The 26,156-nt window shown below is 40.7% G+C and overlaps 1 protein-coding gene across 3 annotated transcripts in view; it reads right to left on the minus strand.

Annotated features, from left to right (window-relative positions):
• The window catches only part of brip1 (BRCA1 interacting helicase 1), a 533,845-nt gene that overhangs the window by 507,253 nt on the left and 436 nt on the right, over positions 1-26,156 (minus strand). For all 3 annotated transcript variants that reach the window (XM_070856933.1, XM_070856935.1, XM_070856934.1), the window contains exons 2-6: positions 21,293-21,439; positions 20,262-20,373; positions 17,983-18,153; positions 14,976-15,106; positions 13,728-13,871 (exon numbers count right to left, since the gene is read on the minus strand). In XM_070856933.1, coding sequence (XP_070713034.1) covers positions 13,728-13,871; positions 14,976-15,106; positions 17,983-18,153; positions 20,262-20,373; positions 21,293-21,385 — 651 coding nt within the window. In that variant the 5' untranslated portion in view covers positions 21,386-21,439. The remainder of the gene's footprint in view (positions 1-13,727; positions 13,872-14,975; positions 15,107-17,982; positions 18,154-20,261; positions 20,374-21,292; positions 21,440-26,156) is intronic.

The raw sequence follows: 26,156 nt of genomic DNA on the forward strand, positions 1-26,156 counted from the left end.
ACACTGCTTAAAACAGACCTTTTTGACCAAGCTTTTGGTCACCTGCTTATGCGGCTCAGTGTCAAATTTTTATCTCACAATACTCCTGTGAAGCGCCTTGGGACTTTTCACTACGTTAAAGGCACTATATAAATTCAAGTTGTTGTTAAAACTTACCTTTTACAATTTACCCTGAAAATTTGATTTTTTTAAAACATTTTTATATATACTTACATAATGCTATTAAAGCATTTCTAAATTCACTGCATCATATTTCCAGAGGTTTGGCTCAGCAGCATAAATGTTTCAAATAAGTTTGGTCTCCCTAAAGTCCCAACTAAACTATTTTGTGAAACTGTTAAATTTATCTTTATTATACATTGTTATCTTTTGACAGCACTGATAAATGTATATTTGTTTAAGTAGTTTAATCATACACCAACAATCACTCATCATAAATTACTATAACGTGGCTTTTTATAGAAATCCAATGAAAGAACGAAGGAAGACTCAAGTAAATGAGTCCTGGAAGAATTATGTTAAAGTGCTGAAGTCAGAAATAAAGCAGGACTCTGATTAACTATTTATACATTTGCCGACCCACAGCATTATTTTTGAATTCACCCTCTCCCCCTCCCCGCCCACACACAATTTTCAATTTCCTCTCCACTTAATTATCCATGCTAAATAGTCAGAACTGGTAAAATTGCTGCCTAACTCAGCTCCTCACACACTCACAACTAATACTACTAAATTCCCATCCATCAGCTCAGCAACGACAATGGAGCCGACTGGATTCATTCCACTGTTGTCGGTTCTGAACTAGCCAGGCAGCTAGCATCCCTTTCTGTGATAAGTCACTCTTGACATAATCTATCCTGCTTTTTCTTGATCTTCCTCGGCTTCTTGTTTCATGTCCCTCTGTACGCAGGGCCATGAAAGGTATTCTAGCTGTTTTCATTCGTGAAACGTGTCCAAACCATCGTAGTGGTCTTTCTTGAATTTTCTGTATCACTGTTGTTTCTTGTCCAAGCCATGTTCTTTGAGGACACCCTCAAAGCCTCCTTGATAAAATGCAACATCCCCACCGACACCTGGGAGTCCCTGGCCAAAGACCGCCCTATGTGGAGGAAGAGCATCCGCGAAGGCGCTGAGCGCCTCGAGTCTCATCGCAGAGAGCATGCAGAAAACAAGCGCAGGCAGCTGAAGGAGTGTGCAGCAAACCAGACTCCCCGCCCACCCTTTCCTTTAACGACTGTCTGTCCTACCTGTGACAGAGACTGTAATTCCCGTATTGGACTGTTCAGTCACCTAAGATCTCACTTTCAGAGTGGAAGCAAGTCTCCCTCGATTTCGAGGGACTGCCTATGATGATATCATTCTTGATCCTTTACATCTTGGATAACCCTAATCTTTCTCTCAACCAACTCATCTCTGCTATTTGTATCCCTTGCTTGTCAACTTTTCTCATGTACCAACACAAATCCATATAATATGGGGATAACCATTGCTTCATAAACTCTTACCGTTGTTATTGCCAAAATGTCTTTAGACTTCCATTTCTTGGTTAATCTTCAAAAAGCAGCTGAAGCAAGTGCAATCTTTCTATTGATGTCTTCTTCACAACCTCCATTCTGTGACACTAACCAACCAACCAAGGTATATAAACTATTCCATATGTTCAACAGCACCACTCCAACTGCAATGAGTACATCTTTCTGATATTTCCAAAAAGAATGTGCCCATAACTTGCAGTAGCAGGGCAAGGAATATCATCCACTGTTAGTCAGACTTGCCCTTGCCTGTTTAATCACAATGGTAGTTTGTGCCACAAGTTGCTGGAAGTGCGAGCTGATAACGTTGCAGCGAGGGAAACCGGGCATCTGGGACCTGAGTGAACTGGGAAAGCAACTGTGTAGCTCCTTAACCAATCAGATTGAAGTATCATGAAATTAACAGCGCCAGGACTGAGAAGGAAGTGTAAATTAGAGTGGGTGAATTTAACGGCAACGGTACAGAAAGAGAAATAACGAGATTGAAGAAAGATTGGATTGAGAGAAAAAAAAGATACAGAAAGGAAAAGGAAAACATTTTTATTTACATTTTTAAAATGTCCAACAACAATTAAAACCTGAAGGAATGAGACTCCATACTTGTAATAGTTAATAGTTTTCATTGCCAGAGAGGTTCATTGGCAGCAATTAACACTTAGCACACCATTAAAAGACTCTCTGCCACTAATCCAGGTTTAATTAAATACGCATGCACCTAAAATGACCCCAAAACAGGCGCCTTGGGTCACTTCAGACCAGCTGTAACTTTCTGGAGTAAGTTTCATTGGCATCTATCATGCAAGTACAGCAACCTCATAACGTTCAATGCATTTCACTGGTGAGCCAGACAGCGAGAGGCAGTTTTCGCAATGCTAACAGCTGTGCAGCACATCTCAGACAGCAACTTTTGGAATTCCACGTAACTCTCACCTGAAGTAGTTGTAGCATGTGTGCATAATAATGGCGAGCACCTTTAGTCTCACCGTTATTTTGCAATTATGGGTCATGACCTTTGTCTTATTTATGCTGCTGAAACACTCATCCATGCCTCTAGACTTGACAATTCCAACGCACTGCTGGTCAGCCTCCCTAGTTCTACCCTCCATAAACAGGACATCACCCAAAATTCTAGTGATCGTGTCCCATTCACCCATCTCCTTGTGCTCACTGACCTACATTGGCTCCCAGTTAAGCAATGCCTCGATTTTAAAATTCTCATCCTTACCTCCATGGTCGTGCCCCTCCCTATCTCTAATCTCCTCCAGCCCTACAATCCTCCCTCCTCCCTGCCTGAGATCTCTGCGCTCCGTCAATTGTGACCTCTTGAGCAACCCCAATTTTAATTAGTCTATTATTGGTGGCCATGCTTTCAGCTGGCAAGGCCCTAAGCTCTGGAATTCCCTCCCTAAATCTCTCAGTCTCTCTACCTCTCTTTCCTCCTTTAAGATGCTCTTTAAAATCTATCTCTTTGACCAAGTCTGCCCTAATATCTCATGTGGCTCAGTGTCAAATTTTGTTCGATAATGTTCCTGCTAAGTGCCTTGGAACGTTATACTACATTAAAGGTGCTATATAAATGCAAGTTCTTGTTGTTGTCGATATGTAACCCAGATTTTCTACTTTCCACGTACACCTTATCAGTTAGTTTCAGTAAATATGTTTAAGGGCAATGGCATCAGCAAGTCTGAGATTGTATATAATAGCATAATTTTTCTAACTTACTGTTCCTATCTCATATTACTTGCGCTCTGTTTTCCCTTTGCTGTTTAGTTTTAGCTTACATTCTCTATTTACTTTTTCCTTGCTTTCTTTCCTTTCCCAGCTTCTCTCTCTTTTATTAAACCTTCTGTAATGGCACCACAGGTTGGCACTGCAGTGTGTTAGAGCACATTCTGCGCCACAACAGTGAACAATGAAAGTTTGATGCACGCCACTGAGTTTCCTAACTAAGCACAACTGTTCTCTATTCTACAGCCTGCTAACATCACTTACTGCAGATTATTGCTCAATGTTATAAATCAGTGGTCATTAATGAAATGTGTTCTCATAACATACAACTGTTGTGCAGCTAAATACATTCAGTACATCTCTCCAAGAGTACAATATATTATAGTGTGTGTGTGTGTATGTATGTGCGATTATGCAATTCTTTGAATTCAGTTACGAAAAAACAAAACATACTAAAAATAGGGGTACAGGTTAGGAATTAGGAAGTTAAGAGAAGTCACAAAACTTTTCCACCTAAAAGGCAACACACACTTGGAATACATGACCAGGAAAGGCTCTAGATTAGCATTACTAAACCTCAGTGTCAATGCATAGCAAAATTGCAGTCCAAATGTACCATAGGCAATTTGTCATGCAGCATGTCGGTACACAAGTTGCACCATTATTCCACCTAAAAGCACACAAAGGTTATGGAAAAAAGTATCTAATGTATTTTCATGGCAACCTCAAAAATTGTTTCTACTTTTATTACATAGCTTTTGCAAACTTAAGCCCACAGCAATTTAGAATCACAGCAAGAATTTGCAACTTATTTTGCTAGTCTGGAAATAACTTTGGGCCAAATATGTAATTTACTTAAACTCAGGGATCCTTGGACCTCTAGACATGACCGTTCTTTCAAGAGTCTGTCTTCAGAAATATAGGGTGCCTGGTAAGTACTACGTAACCCTCACATGAGAACAGTTCTAGTGTGTGCATTTCTCGACACTTAATATTTCATCAGTTAATCTTGTTTTAACAAATCTCCAACGAGTTATTTTGTCAACATTCCCTCATTAGCATTGACTTGTATGACCAATATTTATTGTATATGAATGTTTTAACTGTTCTCCTATTTCAAGTGGGGTTTGGGGAGGGAAAGTAGTTTTAGATCTTTAATATTATGGTACCAATGATATATGAATCTGGCATTGTAAATGGGAAACAGCTGTTCCTAGATTAGCTGCATATATATTTTACCAGATCAATGCAAATACGTTAACCCTCTCACACTCCATGCAGCAGAAATAGGCATACTAAAATTCCCCAAGGTGTTTGTAGAAAACTTTTAGTAGGCACATGGTTTTTATTTTTTTTAATTTTCATATCTATGTACCTGTACCAATTTCACCCTCTTTAAAAAATATATATTATTCCCTTATAATTCCCTGTTTAAGTCTACCGGCCAAAAGTTCACGCATGTAATCCGATCCAAAACCTCTCCCAACACCACTCTTAAGTCAGCCAATTGCCGTCTGATTTTCCCTCCTTCCCAGCGAAAGTGTCTTGTGTTCTGTTGGCGCTGTCCCCGATCTCACAGCCAAGATCAGGCACAAGCTTCTTTTCTGCAGCCTTTTTAAAAAATTTCATATTTCCATTTCTGATTGGGGACTCAGTGACAAGAGGTCATCAATTTAAAATTGCTTCTTAGAGGGTGAGGAAAGAGGTTAGGAGAAATTTATTTAGGCATTAAAGAGCAAAAATAACTTCACGGTGGGGCGCGCAATAATCAAGGGAATAATGGAGGCATGTGAAAAAGGAACGGCAGTAATCATGGGGGATTTTAACCTACATATCGATTGGTCAAATCAAATCGCACGGGGTAGCCTGGAGGAGGAATTCATAGAATACATACGGGATTGTTTCTTAGAACAGTATGTTACAGAACCTACAAGGGAGCAAGCTGTCTTAGATCTGGTCCTGTGTAATGAGACAGGAATAATAAACGATCTCCGAGTAAAAGATCCTCTCGGAATGAGTGATCACAGTATGGTTGAATTTGTAATACAGATTGAGGGTGAGGAAGTAGTGTCTCAAACGAGCGTACTATGCTTAAACAAAGGGGACGACAGTTGGATGAGGGCAGAGTTGGCTAAAGTAGACTGGAAACACAGATTAAACGGTGGCACAATTGAGGAACAGTGGAGGACTTTTAAGGAGCTCTTTCATAGTGCTCAACAAAAATATATTCCAGTGAAAAAGGGCGGTAAGAGAAGGGATAACCAGCCGTGGATAACCAAGGAAATAAAGGAGAGTATCAAATTAAAAACCAATGCGTATAAGGTGACCAAGGTTAGTGGGAAACTAGAAGATTGGGAAAATTTTAAACAACAGCAAAGAATGACTAAAAAAGCAATAAAGAAAGGAAAGATAGATTACGAGGGTAAACTTGCGCAAAACATAAAAACAAGATAGTAAAAGCTTTTACAGATATATAAAATGGAAAAGAGTGACTAAAGTAAATGTTGGTCCCTTAGAAGATGAGAAGGGGGATTTAATAATGGGAAATGTGGAAATGGCTGAGACCTTAAACAATTATTTTGCTTCGGTCTTCACAGTGGAAGACACAAAAACCATGCCAAAAATTGCTGGTCACAGGAATGTGGGAAGGGAGGACCTTGAGACAATCACTATCACTAGTGGGGTAGTGCTGGACAGGCTAATGGGACTCAAGGTAGACAAGTCCCCTGGTCCTGATGAAATGCATCCCAGGGTATTAAAAGAGATGGTGGAAGTTATAGCAGATGCATTAGTTATAATCTACCAAAATTCTCTGGACTCTGGGGAGGTACCAGCGGATTGGAAAGCAACTAATGTTTAAAAAAGGGGGCAGACAAAAGACAGGTAACTATAGGCCGGTTAGTTTAACATCTGTAGTGGAGAAAATGCTTGAAACTATCATTAAGGAAGAAATAGCGGGACATCTAGATAGGAATAGTGCAATCAAGCAGACGCAACATGGATTTATGAAGGGGAAATCATGTTTAACTAATTTACTGGAATTCTTTGAGGATATAACGAGCATGGTGGATAGAGGTGTACCGATGGATGTGGTGTATTTAGATTTCCAAAAGGCATTCGATAAGGTGCCACACAACAGGCTACTGCAGAAGATAAAGGTTCGTGGAGTCAGAGGAAATGTATTAGCATGGATAGAGAATTGGCTAGCTAACAGAAAGCAGAGAGTCAGGATAAATGGGTCCTTTTCGGGTTGGAAATCGGTGGTTAGTGGTGTGCCACAGGGATCGGTGCTGGGACCACAACTGTTTACAATATACATAGATGACCTGGAAGAGGGGACAGAGTGTAGTGTAACAAAATTTGCAGATGACACAAAGATCAGTGGGAAAGCGAGATGTGTAGAGGACACAGAGAAGCTGCAAAGAGATTTAGATAGGTTAAGCGAATGGGCTAAGGTTTGGCAGATGGAATACAATGTCGGAAAGTGTGAGGTCATCCACCTGGGGAAAAAAAACATTATTTGAATGGGGAGAAATTACAACATGCTGCGGTGCAAAGGGACCTGGGGGTCCTTGTGCATGAATCCCAAAAAGTTAGTTTGCAGGTGCAGCAGGTAATCAGGAAGGTGAATGGAATGTTGGCCTTCATTGCGAGAGGGATGGAGTACAAAAGCAGGGAGGTCCTGCTGCAACTGTATAGGGTATTGGTGAGGCCGCACCTGGAGCACTGCTTGCAGTTTTGGTCACCTTACTTAAGGAAGGATATACTGGCTTTGGAGGGGGTACAGAGACGATTCACTTGGCTGATTCCGGAGATGAGGGGGTTACCTTATGATGATAGATTGAGTAGACTGGGTCTTTACTCGTTGGAGTTCAGAAGGATGAGGGGTGATCTTATAGAAACATTTAAAATCATGAAAGGGATAAACAAGATAGAGGCAGAGGTGTTGTTTCCACTGGTCGGGGAGACTAGAACTAGGGGGCACGGCCTCAAAATACGGGGGAGCCAATTTAAAACTGAGTTGAGAAGGAATTTCTTCTCCCAGAGGGTTGTGAATCTGTGGAATTCTCTGGCCAAGGAAGCAGTTGAGGCTAGCTCATTGAATGTATTCAAGTCACGGATAGATAGATTTTTAACCAATAAGGGAATTAAGGGTTATGGGGAGCGGGCGGGTAAGTGGAGCTGAGTCCACGGCCAGATCAGCCATGACCTTGTTGAATGGCAGAGCAGGCTCGAGGGGCTGGATGGCCTATTCCTGTTCCTAATTCTTATGTTCTTATGAAGCATGGAATGTTTTAAGACAGGGAAAGTTTAGGCAGAGATCATTGCATCTTTTAAGGGAAAACTGGATAAACATTTGAAGCCAAGTAGGATACATGGCTATTTGAAGAGAGTAGGTTAGTAAGTTTGGTTTTGGATTGCTCTTAAAAAAAAAAAATGAGCTTGCATAGAAATAATGGGCCGAATGGCTTTCTTCTGTACTGTAAACCTCTTAGGAATCTGAAAGGAAAGATGAACATGTCCTGAGGGGGAGGGGAAATCAATGACTCTGTCCCCCTTCACAGGCTATGCAACATGGTACATCAGTTTAAATAAATCTTCCGAGGTGGTCGTCTTAACAGGACCTCAACATATCAGAGGTGAAATTCAATATAACTAACTAGCTGTTGCAGAACAACACCATCCCCTACTGTTCACAGAACTGAACTACACATTGAATCTTTTTCAATACCCACGAGGATAGGAAGGGGAATAGAACACTATTTATTATTTTAAAAAAGGAAATTAATATTTATTGTGCTTTTTGTGAACTTCATCTGCATTTTTGTTTTGTACCTAAATTTTTGAACACAGAAAATACTTTGGTATTCCTAAACAATTAACTGAATTTTAACTCTTGTGGTTGACATTTATCTTTAGAACTATAATCTACAGAAATTCAGTGTATAGAAATCGCAACCATAATTTTCCATGCCCAATAATAACAACTTTTATTTATATAGCGCCTTTAAAGTAATAAAACATCCCAACAGTGTTAAAGCAAAACAGATAAATTTGACACCGAGCCACAGAAGAAGTTAAGGCAGATGATCAAAAGCTTGTTTAAAGAGGTAGGTTTTAGCGAGCGTCTTAAAGGAGGAAAGAGAGGTAGAGAGGCGTCGAATTCAGGGAGGGAGTTCCAGAGTTTAGGGCCCAGGCAGCTGAAGACACGTCCACCGATTGTTGAGCGATTATAATGAGAAATGTTCAAGAGGCCAGAATTTGAGCGCAGACATCTTGTAAGATTGTGAGGCTGAAAAAGATTACAGAGATAGGGAGGGGCAAGTCCATTGAATGATTTGTAAACAACGATGAGAATTTTGAAATCAAGGCGTTGTTTAACTGGGAGCCAATGTAGGTCAGAAAGCAGGTGATGGGCGATCTTGACTTGGTGCGGGTTAGTACACATGCTGCTGAGTTTCGGATGACTTCAAGTTTATGTAGTGTGGAATGTGGAAGGCCGGCCAGGAGTGAGTTGGAGTAGTCACGTCTAGAGGTAACAAAGGCACGAATGAGGGTTTCAGCAGCAGAAAAGCTGAGGCAGGGACGGAGGCGGGCAATGTTACGGAGGTGGAAAAAGGTGGTTTTAGTTATGCCGCAGATGTGCGGCTGGAAACTCATTTCAGGGTCAAATCTGATACCTAGGTTGCGAACAGTCTTGTTCACCCTCAAGATTGATGCTAGGGAGAGGGATGGAGTCAGTGGTTAGGGAACGCAGTTTGTGGCGGGGACCAAAGATAATGGTTTCGGTCTTCCCAATATTTTACTGGAGAAAATTTCTTGCTCATCCAGTACTGGATGTCGGACAAGCAATCTGACAATTTAGATACCAAGCAGGGGTCGACAGAAGTGGTGGAGAAGTAGAGCTGGATGTCATCTGCGTACATGTGGAAACTGACTCCGTGTTTTCGGATGGTATTGCCAAGGGGCAGCATATAGATGAGAAATAAGAGGGGACCATGGACAGATCCTTGGGAGACACCAGAGGTAACGATGTGGGAGTGGGAAGAGAAGCCATTGCTGGAGAATTTCTGGCTACGATTCGATAGATAAGAATGGAACCAGGCAAATGCAGTCCCACCTAACTGGACATTGGTGGAGAGGTGACGGAGGAGGATGGAGTGGTCAACTGTGTCAAAGGCGGCAGACAGATCCAGAAGGACAAGGAGGGATCGTTTACCTTTGTCACAGTCACAAAGGATGACATTTGTGACTTTGATGAGAGCTGTTCTGGTACTGTGGCAGGCGCGAAAGCCAGATTGAAGGGATTCAAACACTGAATTCATGGAAAAATGATCACAGATTTGGGAGGCAACAACGCGTCCAAGTACTTTGGACAGGAAAAGGAGGTTGGAGATGGGGCTAGAAGAAGAAGAATTAATTAATTAATACAATAAGAACTAGCCATTAACCAATTTCAAAAGAAGTCTGTTATTAAACATCGAAGCTTTAAAATAAATGTAAATTTTAGTGCAATTTTTTAAACAAAGAAAATTCCTTCTGGCATCTTCCAGCGCTCACTAAATTCAGTATTAGTCTATCATTATAGGAAAGCATGATCTTTGCTATTACTTTCATTGGGATGCGCAATAAGTGTCAGTAGTCAGCATGTGTAGCAAAGCCTAAATCATTGCTTACAACCGAGCTCAAAAGGCTCTTGTCCCTGTCTTATTTTGCATCTAAACCCAACAAAAGCAAAAAAAACAATGCAAGACATTCAAAACATGATCTCCTAACATTGCGGTGGCTGACTTATCAGAGATTCATAACAAAAACTGTGATTCATTTTTCGCAAATGTCCCTTCCACAATTTAGGTGCCAGTCTTGACTCAGTGGTAGCACTCTCACCTCTGACTCAGAAGGCTGTGGGTTCATTTAAACACCCAAAGAAATTATACATCCTAGTACAATTAGAGTTTTGGCTTCCCCACAATTACATTTTCTTGTCTAAATGTCAGTTTATGGCAACTGTTGTTAAACTAGAGTATCCAATGAACCCAAGCCTTCATTTTTGCTCTGTTGTGTTTGGATTAGCGTAACTCAGGTCTAACAATTAACTCTGAATCACATTAAGTTTCTCGCCATGCTCTTCTGTCACCTCAACGATGAAAAATACCATACATACTGACTAAAACTACTGTTGAAATGTATTTATTCATAAAAATGATGCACAGCAGCAAAAAGACATAGGAAATACTCTGAGAAGCCCAATATGAACTGGAACTGGTTTACAAAAATATATCCTCCCAGAAAGATGCTTTTTAAATTTCTTCATAAAGAACCACTGCGTTCCATCCTTGGTCCCCAACTCTTCACCATTTATGTTATCCATGGTCCCATCTAGAAGCATGGGACTAACTTTCCAATGGACACTGACAATAACCAGTTCTGCCTCGTCTCCTCAAAGATTCAAATGATAGTGCCCCATCCAGTCAACTTCAAGCTCCTCATCTTTCCTTTTAATCCTTCCATGGCCTCAACCCACCCCACCGTAGCAATTTTCTCCAGCCAGACATGCTGGCTGATTCATTACTCTGTATTTCTGAACACTGAAGCTAAAACATTTAGTCAAAACACATACATACTCTGCCCCTCTGATACCAGATTGCTCTTTTTCCACCACTCCATCACTACTTTCCTGTCCTCTGGAATTTCCTCCTGAGATTCCTCTGCATGGCCACTTCCTTCTCAAATCCCTTTTGTTCCTAACTCCAGCCCTTTTATTTTTTCCCCCTTATTTCTCCTGTTCAGCAGGCATGATTTTTCCTTCTCGATATGAAGCATTTTGATAGATCTTCTATTGGAGAAACAAATCAGACCCGTTTCTCTTTCCTTGTCCGATGAGAGGTTACAGGTACTATGCCAGAGTCATATTCACCCATTGAGTCTGATGTCGGAGCATAGAAATTGCTGGATGAAAAAAGACTACGGTGCATCTAGTTCACCTTCTACCATCCTGGTAGTTGCATGATACAACAATGGAGTTGTTGACTAATCACGGCAAATAATCTCTAGCAATTAGACTACAACAAACCCAGACATGAGGCGAGGAATACCTCCAGTGGTGGAGAGCTTTGGGAACCATGGGCCGGATTTTCGGCTTTCGGGGTTTTTCAGCGAAAACGGGAGCGATGTGAAAATTAACCTTTACGTTGCGCTACCGTTTTTATGCCGTACTTTCTGCCTTTATGTCGGTAAAGGAGGCGTTGCATGATTATTCACAGCATAAAAACATGAGTTTCTGAAACTTTAGTCCGTGGTCGTTTGTGCTGTGAGAGGCCTTGGGAGTGGGGGAAAAAATTGCAAAAAACATTCCAAAAACATGCACAAAATCCTTAGCTAGCAAATCGCTGAAAAAGAATTAAAAAACAAAAACTTTAACTTACCTTTTTTGCAGGTTTTCATACTTACCGCTGCTGGCAGGGCTTTACCGACAGGTTTGACCTGTCGCTATTCTGGGCGTGGCGTATGGGTCAGGAAAGTGCCGAAAGTACGATGGTAACGCAATCCACATCGTTACAAGTCGGCGCACCTATCCCCAGTGGTACTTGAAAGCTCCGCCACAAACAGGTACCCGAGGATCCCGTCCGGGCTTTCGCCGCGGAGGGTCAAATCGCGGCGAAAACCCAGTTGCAAACCTGCCGAAAATCCGGCCCAGAGGTCCAAAGTCAACTGTTCCTCCCAAGCATGCTACACTTATTACAGGTCATGTCTCAAATTAATCATATACTGAATCCCAAAAAGTTATTTTTGGCAAGAAGTTTATCTAATCTGCATTTAAATGAACAATGCTAACTGCTTCCTTATTTAAGGAGTGATATATTTGCATTGGAGGCAGTTCAGAGAATGTTCATAGGTTGATTCCTGAGATGAAAGGGTTGACTTATGAAGAAAGGTTGAATAGGTTGGGCCTATCATTAGATTTTAGAAGAATGACAGGTGATCTTATTGAAACATATAAGATACTGAGGGGGCTCGACAAAGTAGAGAGGATGTTTCCCCTCATGTGGGAATCTAGAACTAGGGGGAATAGTTTCAGAATAAGGGGTCGCCCATTTAAAACTGAGATGAGGAGGAATTTCTTCTCTCTGAGGGTTGCAAATCTGTGGAATTCTGTGTCCCAGAGAGCTATGGAGGCTTGGTCATTGAATATATTTAAGGCGGAGATAGACAGATTTTTGAGCGATAAGGGAGTGAAGGGTTGTGAGGAGCAGGCAGGGAAGTGGAGCTGAGTCAATGATCAGATCAGCCATGATCTTATTGAATGGTGGAGCAGGCTCAAGGGGCCAAATGGCCTACTCCTGCTCCTATTTCTTAATGTTCTTAAGTTTCCACCATTTCCCTTGGGAGCCGGTCCATAGATTGGTCACTCACTCACTGAAATACAGGTATTGTTTTCGCAGATTAGTTTTGAATTTACTCTCCTTCATGCACAGGCCATGTCCTCTGGTTCTACTGTTCTGGACAAGGTGAAATAGCTCATCATGGTCTACATTATCCAGTCCCTTTAGAATCCTAAAAACAACAATCATATCATCTCTCGACCTTGTCTTTTCCAGTGAGACCATGCCCAATTTACATAATCGTTCCTCATAATCCAATCCCTCAACTCATTCTGGTTACACTCTTCTATATCCTTTCAATAGCTGCAATATCCTTCTTATATTGTACACAGTATCCCAAGTGCAGCTGCACCAATGATTTATAGAAGTGGAAGGATTACCTCAATGTTTTGGCTCAATATTAACCCTTTAATACACCCAACATGTGATTTGCCTTACTCACTGCCACTGATGTCTTTACAGCACAAAAAAAGACTCAAGACTGAAAAAAATTAGTTTAATCCCTTTAAAAACCATGCTGTTAAAGATTCAAAGGCACAATATACAACAATTGTCTCATGAATGTTCATGAGACGTTAATCCCACACTGCCCGAGTCTCAATCTACTGCTAAAGTCTTTTATAGTATGGAGTACAACCCATAAGATGAAAACACCTTTATCTGAATTAATTTTGTGATTGTCTACATGAACCAGACAAGATTACAAATTAGTGTCCCAGCTTCCATTTTGAAGTTTAGTGCAGAGAGCAGCCTCCATTTTAATCCTAACTACTTCAAACTATATAAAACAAATACAGAAATTAGTTCCAACATAATTGCATAAAAGAAATATGGTACATTAACTTGTCACATAAAATACAGTAAAATTCAATTATAAATTGTTCAGTTCATTAACCCTTCCCCTGGCTGTCATTTTGATAAAATACCCGCCCTAAAATCTACGGCACAAGATCTGCAAGTCTAAAACACCATATTTAAAATTGGGCATTGTACTGTCAATTCTCAGATAATTCGGATAACACAAAACATGCATCATTTTTTTTAAATATCATTGCCGTCAAACATATTCAACAAGGCAACCTACCAATACTTCTGGGGAAGGTAGAACATGCTGGGCCTCGGAATTCAAGTTCATTTTGCTTGACCATGATCCAGCATTGCCTTCATCCAATGTAGTTTTATCATCAATATAATGTACTCCCTTCTCAATACACCTCCGCTTTCGAGCCTGCAAAATAACACCACAGTAAAATGGAACCGCTCGCCTATGAACTGTTACCTCATTACTGGCCTCAATTTGCATTTTATTTTTCAAAAACAGAAGTGGGTGGTGCCAGTTTTAATCTCTGGAAGCATTTTCAGTGATATATTTAGTGTAATAATAAACGTCTCACATTGTGATATAAGATAATGATTAAATCAAGGAGTTCTCTTCTAGATCATCTAGTAATTTTTCTTTCCATTCATATTAGAGTTTTTCTAGTAGAACGGAAGTAATTCAGGTCTCATCAACTTAATAGTGCTGTCAAACTGTAGTGAAAAAATTTACATTTTCTCAAAATGAGAGTAGAACAGTGAGGGATGTTAAACAGTATGCAGAATCATATATTTGGCAGTGCACAAGTACCAGATTGTGTTTTTTGGAAGACGGGTTGGGAGACGCAGGGTACCAGAACACAGGAAAATAGAATGCATACTAAAAATCAAAAGGAACTGTTCATCATCTGTAGTCATACTGTGACATATTGGTTTGAACTTTTAATTCATGCTTGATCTTTTAGTATACAATTTCACTTTTCAGCTAAAAAACAATATTACCCAATCGGTTTTTCTTTTGTTTCTTTGCTACCTTTCCCACCTTGGCAGTTTAATCGGCAATGATTCTGGCCAACAAAAATGCACTGGCTGCAACATCAGAGATTGAACGATGTCTGAATTCCCGGCATGTTGGATTACTCAAATCATTTATATCTTAACTTAAACGTTTGTTTGATCTATTTTAACCCCTTGGCTGGCTTCCGCAAATGATTTAATCTCATCACAATAATACATCAAACTGACAATGGATTTTCTAGCTCCAATGGTTATCCTTATTTCCAACAGACTATCCAAAACCACGCTAACTGGTTCGCAAAAGTTAGCTATTTTCTGATTATAATCTGTTCCAAGAGTTCTGTTATATTATCCTGTGCGATTGGTGCAAACGCAAGATGCCATAATGCAACCCTCATGTTAATCTAATTAGAGGAAATCCAACATATGCCAATTCATTTATGCTATTTACCACTTAAAATTTTAGTCATGTGTAAATATCAGTATCAAAAAAAAATACCTGTGGATCATTTAAAGGCATACGGATCCGCTTCCTCTCGGTTTGAAAATCATCATCACCCTCATTTAAAGATGTTTTCATCATAGCGTGCAATTTGGAGGCGAAGGTATTCCTCAGACTACATGCAGCATCTGAGAAATAAAAATCATTAACTGTACATATCCTATATCTATATAATTACAATATATATTAAAATTCTTACAGGGTCATTCACTCCATTGAAAAATGTTATGTAAACATTCCTATGAGAATTCCACTTTAAAATATCCACAAGAGTTGTTACACTTTTCCCCATGATGCCAGGTGGTGGCCCTGATCTAATGGAATTACAATGTTACTAGCTCCAGTAGCCTGTAATGGTTCCCAGTGACACTACAGTAGAGTCTCATTATCCACTAGTAAACTACCTATGATGATGCTATAGAGCCTCCTCATCCTCATGTACAGGTAGCAAAAGCTGAAGACGTTTTTTGTAACTTGTTCTGCCAGTTTCTCTGCCAGACAAGGAATCAACTGCAGGTGAGTAAATATTATTTTTTTAAATATTTTAGATGTGCCCTCCCCTCTCCACTCCAGGCTCTTGCGGCCCTTTGTCTCTGACCCCGTTGCTCCCTTGGCTGTACCTCTGATACCACTGTTTCCTGCTGCTTGGCTTCAGATCGGCCAGACTGCATTAAAATATTTTTTTAAATTCTTTTTTGGCCTTGGTCTATCTGTCCTAACTGAGCCTGAAATAAATCTGCTCCCGAACTCTGCAGCATACTACTGCTTCTGTAGGCAACTTTGGCACCACAGTCCTTTCCAACATGCTGAATTTAAAAAAATGATAACACTGAAACCCTGCACCGCCCCCCCCCCCCCCACCCCGGGGAGGGGCAGAGACAGAAATGGGATGGGGGGGGGGGGGGGGGGAAAGAAAAGACAGAATTGGAGGAAGAGAAAGAGAAAAGTGCAGAGGGGAGAGAGAGGGAGAGAGGGAGAGAGAGAGAGAGAGAGAGAGAGAGAGATTATTGTAGATAGATTGGAGAAAGATAAGCTAGGTTGGGGGAAGAAATAGACAAGCAGAAAGAGTAAGACAAAAAGGATCAGGTAAGGAGAGCAATCACCAAGAGCAACACCACAGATCTACCATTAATATATTAAACGTCGTGCATATGGTATGCACTTCCTGTCCCCATAAGCTGACTTGCTCCATCACAATGTGTGTGCTACATCTTTGTCAATATTCTTTGTCAACATTTTTATAATGGGAAAACGTTATCTGCTTGTCGTGTTGTAGTTTCAGGCATGGCACCACTGGATGTCACTGTGGCACATACATTAATATTTTTAATTCAATAGTCAAACTTCTATCCTCTCTGGCCTCCAGGCACCCATCTGCAATTGAGCCCTTTTTCATTGAATTCATCATTCCTATTCTTTTTTTATTCATATTCATTCGATGCGACTGGTTTTATGGGAAGCAAGACTACATTATATTGCCTTCTAGCAGGCTCAGTCAATTCCAACTATTTATTTATTTATTTTCTGCTCCAGTATTATTTATTCAATTAATTTCTGGCCATAATATTACTTATTTTACCCTTGGCACCAATAATGCATTTATTTAATTCATGGATTCCACAGATACTGATAAAGAGCTTAGCCAGTTCTGTTATTAATTGTTTTATTCTTGACCTATTATTTATTTAATTCTGTGGTTCTAATATTAATTATTGCTTGTCACAACATATTTACTTAATTCTGTAACTCTGTTATTATTTTTTCCTGGACCGGATATTTATTTAATTCCTGGCCCCAATATTATTTGTTATTCCATTGCTCCAATATTATTTATTTAATTCTGTAGCTCTCTTCTCATTTCTGGCCTACAATATTATTTATTTATATAATCCTGACCTCCTACTTCATTTATTTAATTCCTGCCTTCCAATATTATATATTTTCCATCAATATTATTTAATTAATTCATGGACTCCAGGCATGTCTGTTGGCCTGCTTGCTCACCTATGTATTTAACTAACTAACGAACTGCTGTTGCAAAATATCCTTTGACATAGGGTACGGTAGCATAATGGTTATGTTACTGGACTAGTAATCCAGAGGCCTGGACTAATGATCGAGAGACGAGAGTTCAAATCCCACCATGGCAGCTGTGGAGTAATGGTGACCATGAAACTACTGGATTGTTGCAAACACCCATCTGGTTCACTATTGTCCTTACCTGGTCTGGCCTATATGTGACTCCAGACCCACAATGTGGTTGTATCTTAACTGCCCTCTGTGGTTCAAGGTGATGGCTCACAAGAGCAATTAGGGATGGGTAATAAATGCCGGCCTTGCCAACGATGCCCACATCACATGAACAAATTTTTTAAAACTCACCTCAGCAACACCACTGATGTCTCATAATATTAAAGTCCTTTGTATAGAGCACACTTCCTATGAGTGTCACATTCACTCTTCAGACATCACACTTTTAAATATATCCCCCCCCCTCCCACCACCTACTCACCATGGAAGATCTGATAGTATTGTAGTAAATGTACAATTAAAATAATACTGCATGGAATGGCTCCAAATGTTTTCATCGTGTACTCAATGGGAGAGGTCTTATATTATTAAGTGTCTCCAATTGCCTGATGTTCAGGTCCTTGTACTGGCCCCCAGTCCCCCAAACTCTCAAATTTTGAATTATTGTCTTTGCCTTTAAGTGCCTTCAGGGCTACGCCCTTCCAACAATACAAATCGCCCACCCTCCCAAAATTATATATTCCTCTGATTCCAGAATCTTGTGCATCCCTTCATCCAATCACTGACAGCTTTTTGGTATCTTTCTGGGACAAGGAACGCCAAATGACATGAAGAGTACATGAAAAGTCATAAGCAGCCAGTTAGTGCTTACCCCACTACCTGTCCAAACGAATGTGTATTAAGTGATAAATACTTGTAATTAATGAACATGCAATGGATAAATAAATTACAGAAGGTAATTACTAATTGTTACCTTGGTTTGAACCTGGTGAGGATTTTCCTTTTTGTGCAACAGCTGGACTGATTTGGCTTGTTCCTGCTGTTTGAGCAGAAGACACCTTTGCTATGTGACAGGCACAGTTGCATATGGGCAAGTTCTCTTGTTTCTTACAATCATTCAGGCAACTTCCACTTCCAGTTTTCTCTACACAAGACACATTGTTCATCAATACCAGAAGCAACACATTTATCAAGCAACAACTTTTTTTACCCAATACTAGGAATGTCACAATGCTATACTAATATATCACAATATTAAAAAAAATGGGATGGAAATTGCAGTCGGGAGGCTTGCCGCGGTCGAACGCCTTCGAACCACAACAACAGCACACACCTACCCGATTGCTCCATACCTCCAAAGACTTGCACTCCTGGACCTGCAGGCATACCCCTGTGTGACGGCCCACGTATCCCAGAGGCACAAGCGGTTCGCAAGCATCCCTGGGATCACATGGGCCAGCCCAAACAATCACAACAGGGGATTCCATTTATGTACGGAATCCCCATAAGCAAAATAGACACTTTCACAGCACTTTAATAAAAATAAATCATCACATATTCAAAATTAATTAAAATACAATTTAAACATTTAAAACAAAGATGCATTATTTTAAAATAAATTAAAACATTTTTAATGGGGTCAAAAATAACCTAAACTAATTTAAAGGTTTTTGAATGTTTAAATAATTAAAAAAAATGTATTTTAATATTTACTTAAACCCTTATGCTGGTAAAAGATGGCCTTATGCCTGCTTTTACCAGGCATAAAAGTTTTGTGGGCATTCGCTATGCAGTAGTTGGGTAAATAGCCCAACTCTGTGCCAGTGAATGCCCCTTTCCTGCGGATATGGACGATCTGTCAAGTTGAAACTTGACAGATCGCAAGTTCCGGGTTTTCACGCATGCGCATCGCATGCGGAAACCCAGAAATTGCATGCACCTATGACCACATATGCGGTCACAGGCCCCAGAAAATCCTGGCCTACGATTATAGTGCAAATAAACTGTTAGGCAGTGCAGCATATTAGAACAGCAATGTATAGCATCACAAGATTATTGGGGACAGGTTTGATGTTCAACAAGTTCTCCATCTCAGCTTTATTGCAAGTGCAGGACAAGCACTTTCCTAAAATGTAGGAAGAAATCAGGGGGATGTTTCCCATGGGTCTTTTCCATACTTCACAGTGATCAGTCAAGGCCTGCATTGAGAGAGGCCTGAAGTCAGATCACTCATACGCGCTCTCAAACTCTGGCTCTATAAAGTCACAAAAAAAGAAAAGGACAGTTTTTTTTTTAAATAGAAGGTTCAAACTAGGATGGATCGACACATTTAGTTAGTCGGTGAGAGCCTGACTCATACAAACCAGGAAGGTCTCCGATTTGATCCCCAGTTGGTGCTAAGTCAGATGATCTCAGCTTGGGTTGCGATCCTGCAGCACAATTGGCCCCGGTATCCCTGGGTCAGGGAGGTGGGGAAAAAATCATGTATAATTTCTGCCCCTGCAGAGAGGAAGGACTTTAAACTACAATTTTTTTTTTTTACAGATTTGCATTTTAAGTGTAGTGAACCATTAAATATATGGGCTTGTGCCAAAATCCATGGCATTCCTGCAGCATAATTTAGTAAACCAGAAGATCATACAACCACTGAATAATCGTATCGTCCCACAACACAGACACATTTAGAAGTTTTCTCGTCGCATGTAATCACTCCTGCATGTCCACTGTTATCTATAGTAATTTTCTTCAAATTCTCTTTCAGAATGGCAGTAGGAGAGGTTAGTATACATCATCCAGAAGTAGAATATTGACTATAGAAATGAGCAACTGTCTCTAGCGGTTTTTGATTTTGTTCCATTTTGTTTTTTTTACAATATATATTTCTGTTACTAATGATATACCACAAAATTTGAAAGATTTCTACATACCCTTACATATCAAAGTATCACCTTCTACCTCATCTTGCCCCAAGTGGCAAATCAGGCATACACTTATCCAAAACAAGGAACTTTAAGATGGAGATGGTTATTTCGAAATGTTTCAAATTTGCTGTGAACATTATAGCACTGCCAAAAAGACAATTTACTTGTGTATGGACTATTCTTATTTTTCCACTAAAGTGAATTATTACTCATTTGCACAGTGAATATAACTTTTCTATCAAAACAAGTAGCAGTAACACACAGCAAAAAGTGCAATGTTAACCCTTCAGAGCTGCAGAGAGTAACCAAGGAAATAAACATTGAACCATACCATATCGAGACTGTTGCCAGGCCAATGCAGAGCAAAGCAGTGCAAGACTCTTCCCACTTCCAGTCGGGCTCTCTAACAGACAGTGCTTTTGGCAGTTCAAACCTCGAACAATCTGAACAAAAGCAAAATCGGATCAATGTGGATCTCTGCATTAATTCAATCAGTCATAACATCAAGATCAGAAGAGTAAATAACAGTGAGATCATTGTATTTGAGACTGTAATGCTAAGTTAGTGTTGAAGATAACTTGCTAAACTCGACAAGCTCTCCTTTTATTGGTCAGCCAGGTGTCCAACAAATGCAAATACCCATCACCATATTTAAGAGTCTCCAATTCAAGCTAATGTAAAAATATATACCCACCAGCCGAGATTCTATTTGCCCAATATGGAATGCACACACTCTCCCTTTAGGGTAACAAACCACTTAAATCTGAAAACATTAGGTTGGCAGAGTTAAAGCATAAGAACCCTCAAGTGTGCACAGATGTACTGCTGGAGTTTAAGAATTTAAAACCATAGTTTACCAGAGCAAATCAGTTGTAATACTTGCTTATAAGCTTATCACTGCTTGTCCAGCTATAACTACCCTACCCTTCCTACATTACAACGGTGACTACACTTCAAAAAGTACTCATTGGCTGTAAAGCACTTTGGGATGTCCTACGGTCGTGAAAGGTAAATGCAAGTCTTTCTTTTTTCTTTCTTTTGGGCTTTACCTGACAGGTCTATCTTCAGCCGAGTTGGAAGAATCCCAGCTCCCAATGTCAGGTCTACCCCTCCAGATTCCATTCATGACTAGGTTGGCTGATCGATCTTTAATAATGCTCTGGGCTTGTCTGGCCCAGGTATTAAATTACCAACTCTGCCATACAGGGTTGATTTGATTGCAAATTTCCATCATTGGGTGTGTTATCCTAGAGCCACCTTGGCCCCAAAGGAACCATCTATCTCCTGCTCACCCCTACGAATAGTCACAAACTGGGCCATTACATGTTCAATTATCTGAATATATGAAACCAATACACTTACTGAATTCATCATGGCAAGCTGAGATGGGTATGCCTTGCATGGAAAAAGAATTTTCACTCCACCAATAGTGTATTCGGACGCTGATGATGCCATTTTAATTAGCTAATCGTGATGCACATCAAGAAAATTAAGTCTTAGTGTTTCATTCTGCAAAGCAAATTTATAACAGACTTTATCTGGACAGAAAAACATATTCAATATTAAAATGTATTCATTTCCATTTTCAATACCACACAAAAAGCTATTAGGGGATTCAGGGTAAATCTTTGGAATGGATAAGAAACGAAACTGACTGAAGTACAAGTACTCAATGCAAGAGTTACATCAGGCTGAGTGGGGGGCATACAGAGTGGGACCATGCTGTTTCTAATTTATATAAATGACCTGGATTCAGAAATGGAATGCCATGTGGTCAAATTTGCAGATGATAAATCAGAAGGGACAGTGGAGTCAGAGCAGGCAGCTTAGAAATTAACACAGTGAGTTGGACAAAATATGTATACGTGGGTAGAAGAATGGCAGATGAGGTTTGTGTGCAGAAGAATGGCACATGACGCTCAACATGTCCAACCAATCCGGAGCAGCAATTAACAAAGCCAAAGGAATGTGAAACTACATAGTGCTGGAGGTAGAGAACAGCCACAATACTGATCCTTACTGTCATTGCTCTGAGTCACAAGAAAAGACTGGAGAAATTCGAGCTTTGCAGCATGGAAAGAAGACATCCAAGTGGTAACCTTATAGAGAGAGCTATGTAAGATAGTTAAGAAAAGGTAAATCTGGAATATTATTTTAAATTGTGAAAGTCTTTCAACTTCTACCCATCGCTGATTATCAATGCTACGTCTACAGGGCCAACGCTCGCACAGATCTTGGTATCTTCTGCAAGTTTGCAGATCGTGCCCTGAACACCGACATCTAAAATCATTAATAAAATTAGTAAAGAGCAACGTTCCCAACACTAATGCCTGCAGGACACCACTTGTGACCAGTCTCCAAACAGATCCAAATCCATCTACTACAGGTATAACGTCCCGAAACCGGAAACCTCAGGACCGAGGCCATTCCGGTTTTCCTGGATTTCAGAGATGAAATCCGATGTCCCGAATCCAGAACCCCCTGGGTTGAGTCTCGGGTATTTCCAGATTTCGGAGAAGAAATCCGATGTCCCAAATCCGGAAACCCTTGGGCCCACTTTCGTGTATTTCCGGATTTCGGAGCTGAAAATCTGACAGCCCTCGTGGCCAATTTTCGGTTATTTCCGGATTTTGGAGACAATCCGACATCCTGAATCCAGAAACCCTTGAGCCTAGTTTCGGTATTTCTGGATTTCGGAGACAATCGGACGTCCCGAATCCGGAAAGAATTGGGCCGACTTTCGTGAATTTTCAAATTTTGGAGCATTACATCCAACAGCAACCTTGAGACCGGGCTGTATATTTTTTTTAATTCCTGCTTGGAGAAAGGTATGTACAGCTTAAAAGTCCGGTTTTCAGGAAATATTTCCGGATTCCGGACAACGGCTCTTGCAATTTGCACAATGTCCGGTTTTCGGACACTTACGGTTTTTAGAACTCTGGATTTTGGACGTTCTACCTGTCCTACTTTTTGCCAATGTCGGTCCAGCCAGTTCCCACTCCAGCTCAATATATTATCACATACGCCTGTGGCTTTGATCTTGTGCAGAAGCCTTTTGTGCGGTACCTTATCAAAAGCTTTTTGGAAGGCTAAGTGGATAATGTCTACTGGGCTTCCTTCCGCCATCTTGGTGACTTCTTCAAAAAATACAAATCGGATTTGTAAGACATGACCTCCTTTATATGAAGCCACGTCCCTAATATGTCCTTCTCTATCCAATTAATCATATATTGCAACCCTAATGATTCCCCATCTTGTCACCTTTTTTAAAGACGAAGACTATGTTAGATTCTTTCCAGTCTGCAGGAACCATCCCAGAGTGCAATGACTGTTAAAAATATGGGCTGGGGGATCGTATAGCACGTGTCCCATCTCCCTGAGGACCCTCAGTGTATATTTTCCAGCCCGGCTGCTCTATCTATTTTCAACTATCTATTCTAACTAAAACAATATGTTCATCTACTTTAGTATTACTAGTTTTATTAAATATTCAATTCTAATAGTCGAGCATCATCTTCAAGAGTGAAGACCGTTGCAACGTACTCTTAATATTTCCACCATACTAAGAGAGTCCTTTGTAACCTGACCGTGAACATCCTTCAATGACCCAATACAGTCTTTGACAGTTCTCGGACTCTTCACATAACCAAAAAAGCTTTTCCCATTACTTCCATGATTGTCTACGATCCTCGTTTCCATTAGCCTTTTAGCTGATCTTTTCATCATAGGCAGTCCCGCTCGGATGCATTTCCTCCACTTAGGGCGGTCTTGGGCCAGGGATTCCCAGGTGTCAGTGGGAATGTCGCACTTTATCAGGGAGGCTTTGAGGGTGTCCTTGTAGCATTTCTGCTGCCCACCTTTGGCTCGTTTGCTGTGAAGGAGCTGTGAGTAGAGCACTTGTTTTGGGAGTCTCGTGTCTGGCATGCGAACTATGTGGCCTGCCCAGCGGAGCTGATCGAGTGTGGTCAGTGCTTCAACGCTGGGGATGTTAGCCTGGACAAGGACGCTGAAGATGGTGCGCCTGTCCTCCCAGGGGGTTTGTAGGATCTTGTGGAGACATCGTTGGTGATATTTCTCCAGCAACCTGAGGTGTCTGCTGTACATGGTCCATGTCTCTGAGCCATACAGGAGGGCAGGTATTACTACAGCCCTGAAGACCATGAGCTTGGTGGCAGTTTTGAGGGCCTGGTCTTCAAACACTCCTTTCCTCAGGCGGCACTGGCGCATTGGAGGTGGGGTTGGACCTCGTCATCGATGCCTGCTCTTGTTGATAGGAGGCTTCTGAGAATTGGGAAGTGGTCCACGGTGTCCAAGGTCGCGCCGTGGATCTTGATGACTGGGGGGCAGTGCTATGCAGTGAGGACAGGCTGGTGGAGGACCTTTGTCTTACGGATGTTTAGCGTAAGGCCTATGCTTTCGTACGCCTCAGTAAATACGTCGACTATGTCCTGGAGTTCAGTCTCTGTATGTGCGCAGGCGCAGGCATCGTCCGCGTATTGTAGCTCTACGACAGAGGTTGGGGTGGCCTTGGATCTAGCCTGGAGACGGCGCAGGTTGAACAGCTTCCCACTGGTTCTGTAGTTTAGTTCCATTCCAACGGGGAGCTTGTTGACTGTGAGGTGGAGCATGGAGCTGATCTAATACCCCCGTAGCAGCCTTCGTTTTCTTTAGCTGTTCCATATACTCAACGGTTTAGATACCCTTAATTTATAGAAACAATTTATAAAACTGTTTCTATAAATTAAAGGCATCTAATACTCAACGAAACAGATGCCTTTAATTTATAGAAACATTCTTGTTTACATAGACTTACTTTAAAATGATTTGCCATATATACACATGCAGAAATACCAGCACTTCAAAATATTCCGTAAATGGTATTGCTAATTGTAGCACCACGAATACCATCTACTCATTTTAAAGAATTAATCTAAGTAGAGTAAAAGTCCTGTCATCCTGTATTTTTAACATGGATGGACTGTACAAATCATAGATGTTTATTCTTGTCCAGTTTGACTACAAAGATATTCATCAACAAGTCTCTAGCTTACATGCCTCACAACACGCCACATGCAACTTTCCACAAACAAATTCAAAGGAATCACTCAAAATTCTTAAAATAATTACCAAGACAGCAAGAATATGTCATTACTAATGAAATTAAAATATTTTAAATTACAGGCCTTAAACACTCAGACGCCCAAAATTATTTTTAGTAGTAAGCAGGGCTGCCACCCATCGTTTTTTTTAAAACCACTGACACCTTGGAAAGGAGAGATGCATCAAGAAGATTTTTAAGAGGTGGAGAAGATTACGGAAGGTGTTCCAAACAGTAGGACTGAGACAACAACAATGTGTATTTATATAGCATCTTTAACATAGTAAAACATCCCACGGTGCTTCACAGGAGCGTTATCAAACAAAATTTGACACTGAGCCACATAAAGAGATATTAAGGCAGCTGGGTTTTAAGGAGCATCTTAAAAGGAGGAAAGAGAGGCACGGACAGCTGAATACTCTCCCAAAAATGATGGGGAGAGTGGCAATACACGAAAGGGTGGAGTCACTGATAAATAGCAATGCAGAGGGGTTTTATGACTGGTGATGGTTGCACGGATTGAATGTCCCTGGAGGAATTTATGGATACTCAAAGAAGTCTTTAAAATTATAAAGGGGTTCGATGGGGTACACGTAGAGGACATGTTTCCACTTGTGGAGAGTAAGATAGTCACTAATAAATCCAATAGGTAATTCAGGAGAAACTTCTTTACCCAGAGAATGAAGAAAATGTAAAACTTGTTACCACAGGTAGTAGTTGTGGCGAACAGCATAGATGCAGTTAAGGGAAATCTAGATACATACAATACACTGCCGGAGGCGCAATCTTTCGGATGAGACGTTAAACCGAGGCATCGTCCGCTCTCAGGTGGACGTGAAAGCTCCCATGCCACTATTTTGCAGAGCAGGGGAGTTATCCCCAGTGTCCTGGCCAACATTTATCCCTGAATCAATGTCACTAAAACAGATTATCTGGTCATTATCATAGTGTTGTTTGAGGGAGCTTGCTATGCGCAAATTGGCTGCCGCTTTTCCTACATTACAACAGTGACTGCACTCCAAAAGTGCTATAAAGCACTTTGGGACGTCCGGTGGTCCTGAAAGGCGCGATATATAAGCAAGTCTTTGTCTTATTTGAGGGAGAAAAAAATAGGATAGGGCGAGAGGC

The sequence above is a fragment of the Pristiophorus japonicus genome, chromosome 16, assembly GCF_044704955.1.
Source record: "Pristiophorus japonicus isolate sPriJap1 chromosome 16, sPriJap1.hap1, whole genome shotgun sequence".
NCBI classification, from domain to species: Eukaryota; Metazoa; Chordata; class Chondrichthyes; family Pristiophoridae; genus Pristiophorus; species Pristiophorus japonicus.